Source organism: Pseudopipra pipra, chromosome 17 (genome assembly GCF_036250125.1).
Source record: "Pseudopipra pipra isolate bDixPip1 chromosome 17, bDixPip1.hap1, whole genome shotgun sequence".
In the NCBI taxonomy this organism is placed as follows: Eukaryota; Metazoa; Chordata; class Aves; order Passeriformes; family Pipridae; genus Pseudopipra; species Pseudopipra pipra.
Window position 1 is genome coordinate 14,079,686 of NC_087565.1, and position 20,739 is coordinate 14,100,424.

The following is a 20,739-nucleotide window of genomic DNA, read 5'->3' on the forward strand; positions in this document are numbered from 1 at the left end:
GACCTGAGGGAATAATGATCCACAGTTCTGCTGCTTATACTTTATTCCAAATATCTCTGGCCACTGGCAGACACAGCACTCTGAATCTTCATCTGGCAGTAGCAGGAGTTCTGAGCACGTTCAGTTTTGTCCAGTTTTTGCTGACCTTTGCAGATACTGGTGTTATCTCCTCTGTCTGGGTATCTATTCCTTCCTGCCCTGGCTTCCAGCAAGCTTCCAGTCACAGCTCATTAGATGATCCTGGACACCAGACATCAGGTCACTTTGCTGACTTGGCAGGAATTTCACCTGAAAAGTGCTAGTGCAATTAAAAAAAACTGCTACCTTTACCATAGCTTTTAGTACCCTCATGGGAAGAGGCTACATTTTATGTAGAAATATGAGCAAGAATGATCCTGCTCATACCAAATAGGTCATCCTCCCCTAGGGGAAAAATAATAAGAATAAAAAAACTCATTCTTTCTCCAAGAATGTGGGACCAGAACAAGCTTCTGTTGGATAGGAACAGCAAGTCACCCATCACCTCTCCCAAAAATCTCCAAAAAACATGTTTATTTCATTTCAAATGGAGTGACAATTGTTAGAGTCCATACAATTAGTCAGCAATTAACCAGCCTAATATCCAGTGACTGAGGCCAGGACAAATGCAAATACTCACAATTACTATCACCTTTTCAAATTCATTTCTGCAGTGCCTGGCAGACTGATTTGTGTTTGCTCCATCAGCCTTCCCACTCCCTCCTGGCAGGGCCCTGCTCATACGTGACCTCTTTGACATTCTCCCATCAGTTCCACATTTGGGTAAAATTCTAATTTGAAGTCACATTGCTTTCACCTTCTACCAATATTCTGCACCTTCTGGTTTCAATCATAAGCTGAGAAAAACCTGATTTCCCCAAGCACTCCTCCTCCCCAGGGCTTCAAACACACGCAGGCCACAGAACAGTTAACAGTTAAATATTTTCTTGCCAATATTTTAAGAGTGCAGAAGGTTCCAAATTGCTGGTAAAATAAACAATGCCAGACTGTGAAAACTCCTGCCTGCCATATACTCTGATGTTAACAAGAGTTTCTTTATTACTGTAACCTTTCAGAAGCGAACAAAAATTATTTCTCTACCCTAGTTCTGCCCTCAAGTAAAAGGCAAAGGAAGAAAGTGAACCATGAAAAAGCTGCATGGTAAGACACTGTGAGTTTTCCATCTTACTTCTGTGTTTCATTCAGATTCGATGCTGCTGTGAATAAATAAACTTCCAGAAGATCCTAAAAGCATGGGCAAGGATTTTAAGAAGCCAAAAATTTCCTTATACACTGTTTCCTGAATAACATGGATTAAACCTACATATGGGCCATCTTCCCCCCTGCAGGGACATAACAGAACAGGAAATACAAGAGAGCAAATTTAGGATGCTCTCAAGGAGACACATTGTTTTTAAGCTCCTCGGTACCCAGCTCTGTCCTCTGGGGCTTTAGACCTGGATTTCCATCAATTACAGGGGCTCTGCCACCTCCTCGCTTTTGAAAAATGAAGTCTTCAAACAGCATCTACAAACAGAAGGCACTGCCAGCACTCAGCATCAATGAGACAAATCACTATATAGCCCAGGTGACACCCCCTAAAACCACTGGTCATTCACAGGCCTGCCTTCTGTTCCCTACCAAAACCACGTGGATTTATGGAATCCGTGCCCAAGCCATCTGAAAACCAATTCAGATCAGCATTGCTCATTTCACATATACCAAGACTGTACTAACCCCACCTCCCATCCACACCACCACCTCCCATCCAAAATATCCACACCACCACCCCCCATCCAAAATATCCACACCACCACCTCCCATCCAAAATATCCACACCACCACCTCCCATCCAAAATATCCACACCACCACCTCCCATCCAAAATATCCACACCACCACCTCCCATCCAAAATATCCACACCACCACCTCCACAACGTCAGCTGAATGTCCCTTTTTATGTGCAGTTATCCTTGTGGATTCAAGGCCCTCTGACCAGCCTGAAAATCTACGTGATGCACACTTTGCTAGTGACAAAAAGAGATCTCTAAAATTAGATACACTGATATTTTTGTCAAATCTTTTAATCTTCAGCATTATTTCCTGACCTCTGAATGAAACAACAATATTCAAGCTCTTACAGAGGTGTAAGGATAATTAACTCCAAGCCCCATCCAGCTTGGCCTTGAACACTTCCAGGGATGGGGCAGCCACAGGTGCTCTGGGCAAACGGCCTGAGACACTACAGAGTGTGGCAGTGGCAACTGGTGAGCTGGGAGAGCCAGCAGCAGCTACACACTGCTTTAATCAAAGTCACAGCCCACGGGTGCTGCCCAAGCTGCCAGAGACAGGGAAGCTGTGTGAGGGGAAGGGAATGGGCAGCCTCTCAGAGCCCCACAGCACTCCCTGCACTGTATCAGATTCTTAACTGATGCTTGTTACTGTCTTTCAAGACAGGCAGGCACAAAAACATAAGTTGTTCATTCCTGAAGAGGAAGCAGAAGATATCAGTGACTTTCTCCCTGCAGTGAAAAGCACAAGCAACAACATGATTAAAATGTATGGAAACAACAGGGAAACTCTCCATGGTTGGTTTGGTCTGATCTAGAACAGACACTGCTCTTGGTATTTTCTTTTTTTATGAAGGAGCTTAAAAGCACATTCATGTTTTCACTGCAGCAGCTTAGAGCTGTTAAAACAGAACCAAACCCACTGGAGATACCCTGCTCCAGGAGCCTCAAAAGGCTTAGCCAAGCAGACCAGCTGATCTCAGCTGAGCAACTCTGGGGCAAACTCCAAAAGAATTGGAGGCTGAGAATGTAAATGTCCAAAATAAGTGGCATAACAACATGTCACTGAACCCTGCACTGGCAGCAGGTGAATCACAGCCTGGCTGGTGAGTGATGCACAAAGCACTGGCAGGAGCCAGGTCACAGTGACAACACAGCTGTGACCCCCCTGTTGAGCCCAGAGACCATGCAGGTCCTGCAGGGATCATCCTCCTGCTCCCACCAGCACCTCCACAGTGCCAAAATAAAATAATGGTGCAGTTGTGGGGAGCTGCCATTTCATTGCTCAATATTTGAACTGTGGCAACTACACCATGTTCTGGAGAGCCCAAGGAACACGGGGCAGCACCAACACCTACAGGCACCACAGGGCATGTGAGTCCCTCTGGTGAGGATGGGGGGAATCACAGAATATCCTGGGTTAGAGGGGACCCACCAGGATCATCCAGCCCAACTCCTGACCCTGCACAGACACCCCAACAATCCCACCCTGTCCCTGGATCATCCAGTCCAGCTCCTGGCCCTGCACAGACACCCCAACAATCCCACCCTGTCCCTGAGAGCATTGTCCAAACACTCCTGGAGCTCTGGCAGCCTTGGGAGCCTGTTCAGTGCCAACCACCCTCTGGGGGAAGAACCTTTCCCAATATAATAAATATAGAGTAATATAATACTGAATAATGAGAAAGGTACCTCTAGAAAAGGTGCTACAAGGCAGCTTCCAGTGTAATTCCTGCAGGCACCAGAGCGAGGCACAGAACAGACCAAGGACACCACCTTACAGTAACAGGATCCAACACATCTGGGAAATTTAAATTGATTTTTTTATGCCAGACTCTACAGAACACTGGGGCAGGCCAGCTGAAAAGAACCCAAGCATATATTATATATTATACCTTGATTTCCATACCAGGAATCCTCAACATGCCCCAAGCATTTCAGCCAGGTGTGCCAGTTCCACTTGTAGAACAACTACCTTAAAGACCACCTGAGAAAGAGACCCCTAATTCAAACCTCCATGTCCTGGTAAAGCTAAATCTGCATCACCATGGGTACTGTTTGCTCCAGACCTCATCACAGTCAAGATATTTCAAGGTAACATTCCATACACATGCACTGTCCTGCATATTGAAGTTATTATGGTTTCCAGAATCAAATGTACTGAATTTACTCTGGAACAGTACTTGATATTATTATTTATGAAATGACAAAGTACTGGAAACTTGCTGTGAACTTTCAAGCTCTTTGAGAAAGGATCTAGGGTTGATGAACTATTTTCTGTGATGTTCTTAAAACAATAACTTCAAGTAACACTAATCATACAATGCTGATATCCTATTTAAAAAAAAAAAAAAAAAACCAACAAAAAAAACCCCAAAACAAAACAAACAAAAAAAACACACAGCAATTTTGTATCTCACTACTTTGGCAAGAGTTTAGTTTCTTTTTCAAAAAGGGAACACTAAGAACTGGTGAGATTCTATATATTCTAAGTGGTCATTAAAAATTGTAACATTTTTCTCCTTAAAATGTCCTAGTAAAGCATTTCAAAATATGCACAGACCATTTGAAATGAAAACCTTTTCTTCTTTAGTTTTATAGGTTTTTAAAAACCCCTTTCAACTGTCCTGAACACTATCCTCTATCTCATATCCAATCCATTTCCTTAAACAAAATCAGTACCTTCTCTGAAATACTTTGCTTCAGTACATTTCCTTCATCCCAGCTCCCCATTCCAGTCCCAATATTCTGCATCCACCTTCCTTCTGCCCCCGTTCTCTTTCAAAAATGTACTTTCTGTTCTGTGCATCCCAAACTGACTCCAAGACTTGCAATCAGATTTGAGAGACAGACCTGGAAAGGACCCCTCAGTACCTCAGTACAGCAGCTTCCCACTGCAGGTGAATCAACAGTTCAATTCATACAAAACTCAAGTTCTGCTTTAAAATTCTATCAATTTTCCACCTCGTCCCCTCATCCTCTAAAGCCATTCTACAACCTTGCTGGTCTCACTCCAACCATGACTTCTGAGTCTTCGGTTACAAAGGTCAGAGTTTTTGTACTCAACAGTAAGAAGAACTTAAAACAGAATTATATTGAGTTTAGGAAGTCCTGTAGCTACTCTAAGGTAAAATGGCATTTTTCATCAACTGAAATCTTCTAATTGTGAAAAGAGTATCAAGACAGAAAATGGTGTTCAAGTTCCCAGAGCTGATCTCAGCTCTCAGTTATATGTATTGATTCTGATGGCATTACTTCAGATGTACATGAGTGTAATTGAGAGCAAATTATGGGTCACTGGGTATAAACAGCTCAAGCTAAAAATGTAACAAAGGCTCCATTGTGCTACGAACAGCAGAGCCAATAAACGAACTCAAAAGACACCTAGATGTGTTCCTGGAAAAAAAAGGGGGCAGGGGTCTAAGTGGTCTGGTGGGAAAACAGGAAAGTGAGATTATGATAAATTAAAACAGCTTTGGCAGCTCCCCCCATGTCTTATCTCTTTGGCAGCTTTGGGAACACATTTTATAACAGTGTGGTTATAAAATGAATTGTTATTTTGCACTGAAAACAACTTTGAATTCATTTCAGCAGCACAATGCCACCACAACACACCCAACCAACGTGGGTAAAGGGAGCCTACAAGTTATTGGAATAAAGCCTTAAAAGGGTCTCTCTGAGACAGCACGTGATTTGCACCCAGAAATATTAGTGTGGGGTGCTTGGGGGAGGGAGGAGGGGTGTTGGGGTTTTTTTGTGTTTGTTTTTTCTGTTTGGAATTTTTTTTGGGGGGGGAGTTAGGGTCTTTTATTTTAATTTTTTTCCAACCTCATACTTATTGTCCCTTTATCAGCTGAAATCCCATTCCAGGGAACTCCAGGACCTACAAGTCCTTCTGCAGCTTCACCTAAAGGGTCTAAAACACACTGAAACTTATAACAACTTTTATATCCACAGAGTTACTAAAGCACAATACTCAGGTGGCTCCAGAACTCTGTTGGGAGGACAAATAGCAGCAATGTCTAGTCCTGAGTGAATTCCCTCCCCAAACTGATGAGGCAGCTGCCAGCTTGCACAGTGTAAATCTATTCCCTGCAAGCCACGAGGTGGAGATCTCTGGCAAAGCAGGATCCAAAGGAAGTCTTTTACCCAGCCTAATGTTACTATTAACACTTGGAGCCATTGCATCAAGCCAATTTTTCTGTTTGTTTTTAAAGTTTGATAGAAATGTCACTAGTGGAAAAATTAAGTAAAGAGCACTGGTTAGCCACAGAACTGGACACACCTGGCTGCAAACCCACCGAAAGAGACTGACTTCATTAGTACGAGGGACAGCAGAGTAAAATTTATATCTGAAATATGCCTGCACCAGTAGAATTTGCTGAGGCCACAGGCTCTCCCTGTGTTTTTACAGCTGTGTCAAGTTTGGGTTTCTGACTCTCGCCGACATTCAGGAGTGCTGAAGGAGCTCAGCCTAACAGGTCCCAAAACTTTGTAGCTGAGATTTAGATCTCAGCAGTTTAACAACCAAGTTTTGAAATAATACAAACTCCATTTGGAGCTGGAGCTGATGTAAATTAGCAGTTAAAATGCTTTACATTCTATCCCTTTTGGGCTCCAGTGGACCGGTATATTTAAGAGCAGATGGCATATTTCAAAAAACCATGGATATCAATTCAGGAATATAGTGTCCCTTTTCTGCATCAAGGGTTGGAATTGTTGCTAGATATGGAAAGGAGCTGAAGAACTGCAGCTCTGTCTGTCAGCAAGTTAAACTAATTGCATCCAACTGGCAATTCCATACAGGTGCTCTGTCATTTGTACCACAGTAGAGGAATTGGAATTAATTCTTGACCTTTGATAGATTGCATGAGAGAAAAAGCAGGGAATGGAATTTCCTAACCTTCTAGGATCTATGCAGATGATAATTTAGCACCCTAAAAGTATCCAGTAAAATTTCTTTTCCTTTACATTACTTCTGAGAAAGGCTCAGATTCTGGAGTTTGAAAGCATCGACAGAGAACATTAATGACACCTTCTTTTTATCTACTATTCTTGATATATTTGACTACCTTCTTTTGGAGGTAGAATATATACTGATTGCAGGACTACACTACTTGAAAATAAGTAGTTGTTACGTGTCCCTCCATCAGCTCACAAACCCTCTACTTCAGTTTAAAAGAATTATTAGTGATAAACAGATCAAGATTAATAAAGAGAACATAGCACTGGGGTAAGTGCCCTTTATCAGTCATTTAAAACTCCTTGCAATTGCTAAAGGTGAGAGGAGAGAAAGCGTTCAGTCAGGTATGGGTATGGGAAGGGGAGAGAAGTGAGTGAAGAAAAGTGAACAAGCACGGAATAAACAGGACCTGCCCATGCAGGGGCATGGGTGAAGTGGGATATGAAGGTAGGATCACTGAGGAAGGAAAATAGAGCAATGATAAGGGTCAAGGGAACTGCTGACATCCTGAAACACCAATGCATAAATTATTTTCACCTAACATACAATAAATAATACCAGAAGAGACGAAGAAATTAATTTGCCTTGACAAAATCACAGAATCACAGAAGGTTTGGGTTGGAGGGACTTTAAAGCCCGTCATGTTGAATCCCCTGCCACGGGCAGGGACACCTTCCACTATTCCAGGTTGCTCCAAGCCCAGTCCAGCCTGGCCTTGGACACTTCCAGGGATCCACGGGCAGCCACAGCTTCTCTGGGCAACCTCTGGGCCCTGTGCCAGGGCCTCACCCCCCTCACAGGTAAGGATTTCTTCCACATATCTAACCTAAATTTCCTCTCCTTCAGTTTGAAGCCCTTCCCCCTTGTCCTGTCACTACAGTTCCTCATGCACAGTCCCTCTCCAGCTTCCTTGTAGCCCTTTCAGATTCTGGAAGGTGCTGTGAGATCTTTACACAACTTTCTCAGCCTGTCTCCACAGGGCACTAACTAATGAATAATGACTGAAAGATCAGGAATAACTAAAAGATGAAAGAAAAAAAAAATCACTAAAGATTAATGAAAACCCTATGCCTAAATATACTAAATAAACACAAAGGTGTAACTGCTTTGGAGATCAAGCCCTGAAATGTGCAGGTCCTTCATGTGAGCATCTGCTATGGCCATACAAAAGCTGTGTTAGCACCAGGCTACAGTCAGGAGTGTATTAGAGGAGTCAAAGTATTGCAAAATAAGCAGGCTCGTGATTCCCACTGCAGGATCATTCCTACAGACAAAGAGACTGTGAAATTTAAATTCAAGGATAAACTGACCAGATGCCCAACCTGCCAGGGCAGGGAATGAATGGCATTGCAGTAATTCCAGAGCTCCTTGCAGTTCCATCATACAGCAACCACACCATTGTAATACTCATGTGTTAACATCTGAGGGGCCAGAGTGGGCAAAAACACAGGGACACTGATGGGGTTTTTTATACTTTGGGGGGTTTTGGGGAGCCATTGAATAATTTAGTTTGGAGAAATGGAAACACTGTACTTCCCTTTACAAAGAACTGACTGTAAGCACTCTCTCTTTTTCCCCTAAATTTTACTGAAAAACTGTAAGGGCAGCAAACAGCCAGTTTTGCTTCTCTTTGTTCTCTGCTGCATCCAACCCTGCACAGAAAACTACAACATGGCATTTGAGGTTCACTCATATAAGGCAAAATTAGGGTCAAAAGGAACAGACAAAAGAAGAGCAACCTTAAATTTACACCCAGAACAAAGATCTGAGCTGTGTGTAGTTCCTAGAGGAAGCAGAACCAGCCACTGATATGACATGGATGGCATTGGAAAAGGACAAAAATGCATAAGCTACTTCATCCAGTCTTTTCCCCTGGTGCCATCATCTGATTTGTCTTGGCTCACTCACATTGCCTTATCAGAAAGAGGAGATTCCCATTGTGGAATTTATGTAAGCACATTAACATAGCAAGAAATTCTCAGATGCATGAATTGATAGATTTAATCCAAAAGATTAAGAGGATGTCTTGTCTTTAAATGCAACATGTAACAAAGCAAGGCTACGGAATTCCCAACAACTAGGAAAAAACCCTGCTGCTGATGGGATAACTGAAGTTACACCAGAATCAACACTTTCTAAAACAACATACAAAATAAATGATCAGAGAGACACTACCTGAATTACTGATGTGATTGCATCTCAAATCCTAACTCACCAGTTACCCTGGCAGCCTCTCCAAGAGAGCTGACAACTATGGCTTGACACTATGTCATTACTGCTACATGGAAACTGTCACTTCTCTAACAGCCTAATTTATTTTAATCACAGACAAACCTCCATTTAATCACTGAGCAGTTCTTTTCCTCTTCCATAACACAGGAGACCTCTCCCAGCCCTGTCCTCCCACAGAAGTGCCCTCAACGTTGGCAGCCTCACCTGTATCAGGTCTGCTGTCACTGCCACTGCTTCTGCACTGCCTTCTCTCAAGGCAATCACCAACACAGGACTTCAAGGCCAGAAATGACCATTCCAACTAACTATCATAACCTTCCTCAGAATAGGCCAGAAAGATTCAACCTTGCTCTTCCTTCAAACTTGCAAATGAACTCCCCTTGCAGCTACTCTCTCCTTAGAATGTTTCTTTTGTGATAAAGACCAGGTATACTGAGAATATAAAATGAAAAATATACTTAATGACTAGTTATAGTCATGTACAGGAACTTGACATAAAAACTTTGTTGATTAACTTTCCTTTTACCATTTTAGATACAGAGAAAACTCAAAACTCTGCTGGAATTACTGAAGTTGTGGTTATCAATTTGGCACCAGTCATGTTTCTCCCCACTCCAGCTGCTCATTCCTATCCCCAAACACCCCCTCTGTTACAGCAGAGAATCACAGAATCATGGAATCACCCAGGTTGGAAAAGACCTCTGAGATCATCAAGTCCAACCCTTGATCCAACCCCGCTGTGGTTCCCAGACCATGGCACTGATGCCACATCCACTCTCACCTTCAACACCTCCAAGCATGGAGGGTGGTGATTCCATCACTTCCCTGGGCAGCCCATTCCAGTGTCCAATCACTCTCTCTGGAAAAAATTTCTTCCTAATATCCAACCTAAACCTCCCCTGGCACAGCTCAAGCTGTGCCCTCTTGTCCTACTGCTGGTTCCTGGGAGAAGAGCCCGACCCCCCCCCGGCTCCCCCCTCCTGTCAGGGAGTTGCAGAGTCAGGAGGTCTCCCCTGAGCCTCCTCCTCTCCAGGCTGAGCCCCCCCAGCTCCCTCAGCCTCTCCTCACAGCACTTGTGCTCCAGTCCCTTCCCCAGCCTCGCTGCTCTTCCCTGGCCCTGCTCCAGCCCCTCCATGTCCTTCCTGAGCTGAGGGCCCAGAGCTGGACACAGCACTCCAGGGGTGGCCTCACCAGTGCTGAGTCCAGGGGCAGAATCACTGCCCTGCTCCTGCTGCCACCCTGTTCCTGAGATCCTGAGGGCCAGGATCCATTGGCCCTCTTGGCCACCTGGGCACACTCTGGCTCCTGTTCAGCTCCCTGTCCATCCCCACTCCCAGCTCCCTTCCTGCCTGGCTGCTCTCCAGCCCCTCTGTCCCAGCCTGTAGAACCGATGGGGGTTGTTGTGGCCAAAGTGCAGGACCCAGCCCTTGGCCTGGTTGAATCTCACACCCTTGGAATCAGCCCATGGATCCAGCCTGTCCAGGTCCCTCTGCAGAGCCCTCCTGCCTTCAGCAGATCAACACTCCCTCCCAACTTGGTGTCATCTGCAAATTTGCTGATGGTGGACTCAGTGCCCTCATCCAGGTCAATAACATATCCCATCAATAGCAAAACCCATTTCTGCAGTCACATGGCAAACCACATGGGAAATTCCTTCATTTAAACCAAATCAATATCTTCATCCAGGCCATGATGCACTTTCAGAAACAATCTCAGTGGCTCAGTAGAGGGAATGAATGGTCAGGAATGAGGGCTGCATGCACCAGCTCAAGCCAATAAAGAAATAAAGGAGCAGCTGCAGGTTGATTCTCAGGCATTCTTCTCAGAAATGCAAAGTCACAAAAGCATTGAAAGACGGGAATCATCAGGATTACCACCACCAGAGAGAACTTACCCCCATGACCTTACCACGCTGCTCCACGTCCTCCCACATGCAGTGGACGATGTAGCGACACATGTACTTGCCCGTGCGGCCCTCCTGCTTCATCCGCACCAGACACATCCTGCAAGGACACACCCCCAGTCAGAGCTCCCACGGCTTCTTTCAGAAGGAAAGAATAAATGACATATACTTCAGCTCATTTAAGATTTTCCTCGCAGTATATGTTTGTGGTCAGGAAAAAAAAACACACGAGGAGATTTTTTTTTTTTTAAATAAACTCTTCTATTCTCCACTCAGGAGCCGTATCTGCTGGATTTTGGCCAGTGCAGCCATGGAAGAGTGCTAGTGGGCTCTATTCTTCTTGTCAGCATTGTAATCTAGTTCAACACTACTGTAACCTGAATTCCTCAGCCTTAAGAACATCTCACCCTTCGGAGCAGGAACACATGGCTTGGCTAATCCCAGGCTCTGAGCCAGCTGCAGCTCAGCTTGATGCACTGAAGTGCTGTAAGAGCCCCGACCAGCCAAGCTGGGAAACCTTAAGCAAGTTACAGGCTTCAACCAAATTCACATTAGCAATGTCCTAAATTATTTCAGCTACAGGGGTCTTTGGATACGTGTCCAACCACCTGGCAAAACCCCCACACGCAGCACATGTGAGACCAACTCAGAGGTCTGAAAGTGCATTGTGGGATCTTAATGAGAATATCAGGTTGAGTTGTTTTACTTTTGTTTAAAAGCATTAAAGCCACTCAAACTTCATTGCTGCTGTTCTGCCTACAAAATAAATCACATGAACAAACATTTTATTTTGCCTTTTTTACAACATCTGTAAAGAGCACGAACTGAAGACCAGGCTGATCCCTCACTGAGCTGGGACCAGTCCCATCACCTGTCCCATCCTCTCTGCCTCATAAACCAGCTCTGCTCCTGTGCTGAGGCACAAGTGCCTGCCCAGGATTGACTGAGTGACTGTAGATGAGATGATGCTCTGGAGCTGAGAGAAGTCATTGCTTTTCACAGACATGCTACAAGTGGGAAGCTGCTCGCAGGTGATTCTTCTTACAGCTCATGTAAAACCAGCAGAGCTGGGGGCCGCTGGGAAGCTGGTGCACATTAACAATGGTGAATGTGCCACAAGAGCTGAGAGGTAAAAATTATCTTTTTTTAATAGATTTGATTCTTTAGTGTATATAAGATCTACAGGCATTAAAAGAATTTGGTGACCTGTGAATGCCAACTCAACAGGGAGAATCATAAACACCTGAAGCGTGCCCTGTAAAAGGACAGATGAAAATCTTTACAATGGATTTTCTTGTCTACTGACTAGTAAAGACATTAACTTGCAAAAGAAGCAAAACTTATTGCAAGTGATAGTCACAGAGAGAAATGAAACAGAAGGCAGCAAAAACTTCAGTCCCATATTCTTCTTTCTGGTCAGAACCAGACTTTCAAGTCCCATATAAAGGCCATTGAACTGAAACATAACACTGAAGGAAGAAAAGCCCACAGACCAGAATGTGATGTCTAGATGCAGAGCTTCTCAAAATGACACTGGCTCTACGAGAGACAGCTCAAGCTCCAACACCAGCAGGTGCAATGAGGTCTGAGACTGGAGAGAGGGACTGAGGCACGGCAAGGAGGCCTCCAAGGTGGAGGGACTGAGAGATTCCAGGGAGACGACAGGAGGAGAAGGGCAAGGGCAGTCAGACAAGGGAACACTGGGAAGAATGTGGCAATTTCTGTCTCAGGAACCAGAGCTGTGTAAGGATTCCCAAGGGTTACATCATGACAGTGACAATTCGGTGTCTGTCCAACAGCACCACTGTCCCAGCAAACAAATGCAATTAAGATGGTATCAAAACCAAACCCTCACCTGTTCACAGAAAGATGACAAAGCTTTCTGCTCAAACAGTGGTCAGAGAACAACTGTCCAGGTACCAGCCCTTCCACAAAACAAATGCACAAAGAGCGTAAAACTTTTGTTTTACTTCCACCCGTTTGAAAACCTTTGTTCTTTTTGTGCATTTACATAATTGAGCTGTACAAAAAAGTGAATTGGTAAGAGTTACTGAATCCAAAAATTTTACACACTCTTAAGTAAAAAAGACTCAGTTTAAAGGACAAATTTTGGGCTAAAAAAGCATTTTTATACTTCTCTTGCTGAATACATAAACTCAGGGGTGAAAAAAAAAGAAAAATAAAAAAAAAAGAGTGGCTTGGCATGAAAACCTCCTCCCAGGCACAAATAGTGGTTCCTACCCTGTGTGCCTTTAGTGGTGGAGAGGCAGGAGGAGAGAGTGATGACAGACCAACAGCCAACAACTGGTCAGTGATGAGCAGGACTGGAGTGGTGTTCAGAGGAAAACCTGCTACTCATGGAGCCTAAAAGGCAGCTCTGTGTTTGGATGCAGTGCTGTCACAGAGCTGTTCTGCAGCACCATGAGTGAGATCATGGAATTTTGCAGTTTATTTGAAAGTTTGGTAGTTTGTTACTTCACCTGCTGTCTGAGGTTTAAAAGACACAGACTCTTTAAAGCCTATAAACCTCCTAACTAGATCACCACGGTGTGAAACATTTTATTGTTTCACTACAGAATCTGTGCTGTAGTTTAGTCAAATACTGGCTCATCTTCATCAAACCATGAAAGCAAAATTACTCCAAACTATCTTTAGAAAGCTGTCTACCTCACACTGCTTGGGTTGGATAATTTTTGCTTTATTCAAGTTATGCAGAGCGATTATGCTAGAAGAAAATGACATGAAAGGATGACTGAAAAGGAACAGGAGCATCTGTAACCCGACCCATCTCAGCTGAGATGTTGAGATTTCCCACAACAGCCTCAGCTACAGCTGCTTCTGTACTCCCAGTGTGCCAGACTGGCTTGAACACCAGAAGTGAGGGTTGGCACCACCCTGATGACTGCCCTGTGCCATGCACTGGGGTGAGATGATCCATTAAGGGCAAAGCTTCCCGCTGTCCCCTGCACCTGGCCACTCATTCCTGCTTCCTCAGTTGCTCCAGAGCAACTGTTTCTGGAGCTACTTTACTGTTGTTCAGAGAAACTCCTCGGGCTTAACAACACAAGTACCAACAGCAGTTCTGGAGGGCTTTATTCTGTTTAACCCACTCATGGACAGCCACCAGCTCGGGGGCAGCAGGAAGCTCCTGAACAGACTTCGCCCCAGTTCTGCTGTGACATTGCACTGCAGTGAATTGTGACAAGGAGCAGAGTTCTGAAGTCACCCCAAGGAGGTTTTGCATGTTCTCCTGTGCCCCAGCCTGGCCACCCACTGCTGTACCTCCAGCATGGACAGGGCTCTGCTGGGACCAGCTGACAGAACCCAGCCTGGCTGTGCAGCCTCCTCTCCCCTGGGGCCTTTGCTTAGGCCATGGTAGCCCACTCCCTCATGTTAAGGCAGGACCAACTAAATGCCTGAGACATTCCAAATAAACTTATTCCTAAAATCTCTCTCAAGCTAAACTATTCTGATGCAATTAAAGCCCTCTACCATGAAACTGAGTCTGTTCCCTTTCTTCTGAAGCAGCACATTTCAAAAGAAAACAGTGTCCTCAGGCTTCTATATGCAAATCAGAGGAATCTTTTCCTGCAGGAATTGTTTTCTACATATTTAGTGGTTCTTGTTCTCATCTGGACTTCCTCAGGCTGATCAAAACCTTGCCAAGTGCAGATTTCCTTAAGAAAAACAATGCTTAGATGAACTTTTGCAACATTTCAGAACAGGAATTGCAGCACGACTATTTTGATCCTAAATACTTCAGGGATGTCACCATTCCTGGTCTGGTGAAAATATGAAGGCAGCTCTAGGTATCTGCATGATAACTACTGAAGCAAGGCACTTCTTAGCAGCCACCCAAGTAATTTCTTCGGCAGTTTGGTAACAGCTCTGGACTCTGCCAATACTCCACTCACACTGCATGGGAAAATGCAAACCAGCAGTGGAGATGAACAGCTTGAGATTTTCTAAAGGTCTGAACTTCCAAACATAAAGCCAGGAGTCCCCCTGACATCAAAGGTGTGAAGTAACAGAAACAGCCTACAAAAACATTACATCTAGGAAAGCATAATGATAGGTTGGTTTTCTAAATAATATCGGCGGGTTGATTTTTTTTAAAGCATGATTTTAGCACTGCCTTGGAAGGCACTGAAGTGTTTCTAAAGGAACATTATCTTGAAAGAAGTTTGCAAAAGCAGAAGCTAAACACGAGAGCCTGAATTCCTCCCTTTCTGACTGGAGATAAGTAGAAAAATCCTGTTCACCAGACAGGAAGAAATAAGAGCCGGAGATTCAAAGAGGATCCACAAGAATCTGTAACATAAGAAGTTATGCCCTGACAAGCACCTTAAGTCCATAAAAACTGGGACATAAAGGGCACAGAAAAGTTGACTAGAACAGGCTGGGAAATGACAACAGCAAGAAAGGAGGCGAAGTTTACCAAACTAGGAAAAATTCTCACCTTCTCCAGGTCCAGAAGACACTGTAAATCAGTGGAAACCAAAACCCTGAATAAGAGGGAAGAAGTCAGTACATCAGAGAGTGATGCAGATTGCTCTGCAAGGGGGAGCAGATCATGATCATGATCTCTGTGGCACGTCATTGGCCACCAGCTCAGGAAGGTTTCAAGCCTCTGAGGCAAATGGTCCAGCAAGAGGGACAGGATGGGAGCCTTCAGACAGGGTGGGATGTCCTTGACCCTGCCAGAGCCAGTAAAACCGATAATGTTCCACTCCCACCTTACTGAGGTCAAACTGCTTAAAGAAAGAGAACCCCAGAGAGCAGGGCAATAACCCTGCCTGGGAAAGCAAACCATGCCATGGCAGGATGCTGGTCACTGAGCTCAGCAGAAGCAAAGCCTGCAGCATTTCCCAATGACCCAGGTAGTGAGCAGGCCTGTCACAGGCTTCTGGGTCCTGGAATATCAAACTGGATCTCCCATCTGAGGTCCAGAATGACACTGCTCCTTAGGTCAAGCCACCAGGAACACAAAGGAGCCAGACTCACACACCCTGGAAAAATGAACCTTCAGTGCTGCCCCCCACACTCGAGTTCTCACTGCTGTCACACGAGGCAGAGGGATGGTTCTATCCTGCCTGTGTAGGATACTGCTGTCAACCTGTATCCTACACATAAGAGAACTTCAATTCTCCTCAGTCAATCTCTCCTTAACATCACCAGCTCAAACCCTGGCAACTCTTGGCTTTCTTCAAAAGAAGCCTACGTAGCACTTTGATCTTAGAAATTTGTGCCTATCCTATACCAATTTCATCTCTATCATAGTTCCCTTGTTTATTTTTATTATTAATCTTGAATTTCATACTGTGTATCAATCACAGGATATATTCTCCCATCAATGAGAAACAAAGATGATGTGAAAAAAAGTGTGTTCTTAGTAGATTCATCTTACCTCTTTTTGTTTTTCCCCAGACACTTTTGCTTTTCAATATTTATTGCACTAGTTTTCCAAATATCTATATGAATTATTAGCTTATCAATTAATTTTTAAAGCCTTTTTCCCACAGGGAAGAGTAGGAAATAAATAAACTGCAAATCTCGAGGGTCTTCCTTCCTTGATTCCACTGATTTCATTCACTGATTTCAATGGTTCTGCTAATTTGTTCACTCTTCAGTGTAATGAGCTGCCCCATCTTTCAATATATTGAGGAGACAGGAAATTAAAAGGAGGGAAGGGGAAAAGGAGGAGGCAAGGAAATAAGGGGCCTTAAGAGCAGCTATTTCAGTACAAACTTCCTTTCAGCCTTTGGACAGCTGAACCCCAAGTCTATGGACTTCAGTTCCCTGAAAGATCTGGCACTTATAAAAATGACTGTACTCCCTTGTGCATCCCCTGACCTTTACAAGTGTGTAATGCTAGATGAAAACCTGATTTTTTTGGCTACTGCTTTCACAAACGAAAAAGGGGAAAAAAAATTCATGTTTAAGGTGTCAGATATTTTTACATGCAGCCAAGCTGGCATTCACCCCCCTGCATGTGCCTTTCAGAGGTGCAAGAGTAAATGCCAGTGCTATAATTTGTTAAATGCTTCTCATCACCACAAATTCTCCCAATTTAAAAGACTTTTACATAAATTTAAACTTTTCCTAAAACACCCAAGTAAGATTTTTCCACACAGCCTGAGAAAGGCTTTTAGAAAACTCATGGCAAAGATCATTCCACTAGTGAGGAATTTTAAGATGTAAGAGATGTCAGGTTCTCTATGGGACTTTTTGTTCCTCAGTAGAAAAGTGCTGTAGTTCAGTCATCAGTAAAATGAATAAATCCTCTATTATCAACAAGCACAGAGCCTACTTTTTCCTCACATTAAGATACATACATATCACTCTATTCCTGAAAATAATTATATTACTAATTTGATTTTCACTTACCAGACATGAAGCTGGGCTACTAGGAACCATGAATTCAAAGTATCAGGCATTTGGCACCCTTGATGAGAAGGGGGGAAAACACAAAAACAAAACTAAATATTAATATAAACTCCATCACATTCTGTCCCTAACAGAAATCCACTACACAAAAACCTAAATGCACTTGGGTAATTATTTTCAGTAATAACAGTACATATACATTGGAGGAAATATCATTTACTGTCATGTTTGTGCTCAAACTCTAGAACATGCACCCACAGGACGCTGTAGATTCTGAAAGGTTTCAGGTGTTTGGGGCTCACTTGGATAACATTTATGGGGGGGGAAATTAAAAAATGGAGAAGAAGACAAACATGTGGCTTCTAGGTCACAAAGTCCCAAAGCAGGAATGAATAACAGGGAGGAATCAATGGATGCTTTGCTCTGTTCTTACACTCTTCCTTTGTATGTGCTGCTCTCTCCTGCCAGGGACAGAGTTCTGTGTCTCTGATTCCACTGTCAGGGTAAATCTGTAAATCTGTAAATCAGTAAATCTGCCCTGATTTACTGCAGCACAGCCCCCAGCACTCTGAGCGTACCTGTCAGGCTACATTTGGATTAAAACCACTGAGCAACCACACAAACAATCTGTTTGCAGGTTTAGCTCTACTCCCACAGCCACTGGTTTTCCCAGAGCTGGTTTGTCCATATGTGTGCTCACAGGATGGATCTCCACGTGCCCTTAGGGGGTGAGGCTGGAGATTTAGGCTGTGTGGCACAGAAACCATAGTCCTCTTCCTCATGCTTGAAAAAAATGGACCTATGGGTTCTGTGCACACTAAGTCCTTCAGTTCCTGTCAATCCTAAACCTCCCCCCCAGGCACTCACCTCTACATCTGTTTCCTGGAGAAGTTTTTAAGGGAAGTACCTAATGAGAAGGATCTGACACAGTCGTCTTGGCCTACCCAGCACTTGTCTTCTGGGCTGCTCAAACCGAGCTGGAAGAGGCCCAGAGAGCATTCAGGAACAGGCTCTCCAGTCAGATGTGTCCCAAGGAAGTCAACCTTATCTTCCCTGTGTTTAATGTATTACTTCCTAACTCCTACACTTCCTGGCTTTTAAGTATTACCAAGGAGATTCACCTGGAGCACGAAGCAATACTTTCACAGCCTCTTTCTTTATATTTGCCAGCTCTGGTCAGGCAACCACCAGAAGAACCAAACAAATCATGACTATTCCTCCCTCCCCAGAGAGATGACTCCATCAGTCCTAGGAGGTGCCAAGCTTCAGCATCAGTGCCCATACATCACCTCTAAGACAGTACAAAGACACTAACAGTCTGTGTTTGGAGATTAAACACAAATCTCCCTCACCCTTCTCCCCTTCTGGCTCTCTCATTCCTATTAGAAATAGTTCCTGTGCCTAGAAACGACTACTTTGACCAAAGGCCACGCCAAGGCATCTCTAACTAGGGCAGGAGCACACAATGCCTGCATTAACCAAACCATTTCAGTCAACGGAGGTTCCACAGGCAGGAGTCAAACACCCAGTTCGGACAGAGGTTTCTCAAGGAGGAGTTCCCATGGATCAGTCCCCCACCACAGAAATCACTCTGCAGTGGAAAGCAAAGCTCACACCTCTACCCCTGGAAACATGGAAAGTTTGTAAAGACCTATTCAGTACCCAGGAGGGAAGATTTTTTTTCTCTAACTTTCCAAGTGTTGCAATTCTATTTTTATAAATCATTTTTTAGCTTCTATATTAGGACTGTCTGCATCGTAAATTTAAAGGAGGGGTGGCTCCTTTAAAGCAACAAGCTTGCTCTCAGCTATCAGCTTTGTAGAAAGAATCAAATTCTAAAATTCAGGGGGTTGGAACACCTTACTCTGGGAAACTAACTGGGGAGAAAGCTCCATCCTACAATGAAACGGAAAATTTTTCCCCTCAGAATAGGACTAGATCTAGAAAAAACGTCTGCTGGTAAAGCTACCTATGAAATTACTGTGATAACAGCTGGGGAACAAACCTGTTCTGTGCACAGAACACATCCTGGTCACATGGCTGGTACTATAAGAGACATGAATGCTCAGGATTATGAGGACATATGTTTTCCTGCAGTTATGTCCTGCACTTAAAATTCATCAGGTAAGGGATGCAAAACTGGACCATGGACTTTTTCATGACAGATCATCTTTGCCACTCCCACAATTTTAGAAAGGACACCCTGGGATAATATCCCCACATCCTGCAAGAGAACAGGTGCACTGTGTCAGTGCTCCCCTGAGTGTGACAGGCAGCTGATGGGCTACGGGAGACACAAGAATCCAGAGTTTTCTAACCTTCAGCCCTTTGGAGCTGCTTTGAGTCCCACTAGGAGTCATCAAAAGGCTGTTTTGGTAGGGTCAGCTCCCTGCTGCTGCAGCTGCCTGACAGGAGAGCAGTTAATAGTATTAATAGTTGAAGATGAATTCAAGGTAACTCTACAGTCCATGTTCATCAGCCAAACTCCAGTTCAGCTCTGAGTAACACCTGCCTGATCCTAGAAGCTCTTTTGACCTTTCAAATCTGAGGTCAGGCATGAAGCTCTCTGCTCACAGGCTGCCTCCTCCAGTTCACTAGAACTCCCCAAGCTCTCTGCCAAGCCTGGCACCAGGAACTTTGCTATTCCCTCTATTGGTTCTCTCTTCTCCTTTAAACAAGAAACAGCTGAAGTCCTAAAACAGCTCCACTTTCCACACAAGCAGCACAGCACAGACATTTGGGATACAAGCTCTAAAGTAGAGTTCCCACGTTTTCTCCATGAATGATCCAAAACCAAGAGACAATGGAATGGCAGGTATAATAAAATTAAGTGCAGTACCATACTGAGAGTCTCAATTAAAACACCTCCTTTATACTCTAAGCAGCCTTATGACTTGCATATCCATAGTCTGTATTTTGGGAACTGCTGTTCTAAGGCATATACAGAGACAGGCAGTTCACAGGGCTCACACTGTGCCACAGAGAGCTGGAAATTCCAGTGTGCATCAGCAGAAACACAGTGAGATAGGAAGAGAGCCCATAAGACATTGTCCTAGTCCTCACACTATCCACTCTTCACCCTCTGTCACCTCTGTCAGAGCACTACTTGACAAATTCCACACACCAGTCCACGTTCCATAGGGTCACAGTGCAGCTGCTATTCCTGCCACAACACCAGCACACCACAAAAGCACGTCCAGGAGCACTGGAGAAGGCTCTGTGAAGAACTGGTTCTGCTCACTCGGGGTTAACGAGCCCACCAGTGGTTTCACACGTGGATGGCTGGAGGTTTCCAGGGTCAGCTCAGTGGGTTCACAGCGCTCACACACAGCAGAGAAAGAGCTAATAAGCTCTCTGGAGAGCAGAGCTGCCTCTGTGCAGTTCACTTGGATATCAACACCCTGCAAGTAGAGCCAGGAGTGCTGGGGGCAGCAGAGCACAAGCAC

The 20,739-nt window shown here is 44.3% G+C and overlaps 1 protein-coding gene across 3 annotated transcripts in view; it reads right to left on the minus strand.

Moving 5' to 3' along the window:
• The window catches only part of LOC135423774 (ubiquinol-cytochrome-c reductase complex assembly factor 1), a 48,867-nt gene that overhangs the window by 12,824 nt on the left and 15,304 nt on the right, over positions 1 to 20,739 (minus strand). For all 3 annotated transcript variants that reach the window (XM_064674328.1, XM_064674329.1, XM_064674330.1), the window contains exons 6-7: positions 17,294 to 17,351; positions 10,898 to 11,006 (exon numbers count right to left, since the gene is read on the minus strand). In XM_064674328.1, coding sequence (XP_064530398.1) covers positions 10,898 to 11,006; positions 17,294 to 17,351 — 167 coding nt within the window. The remainder of the gene's footprint in view (positions 1 to 10,897; positions 11,007 to 17,293; positions 17,352 to 20,739) is intronic.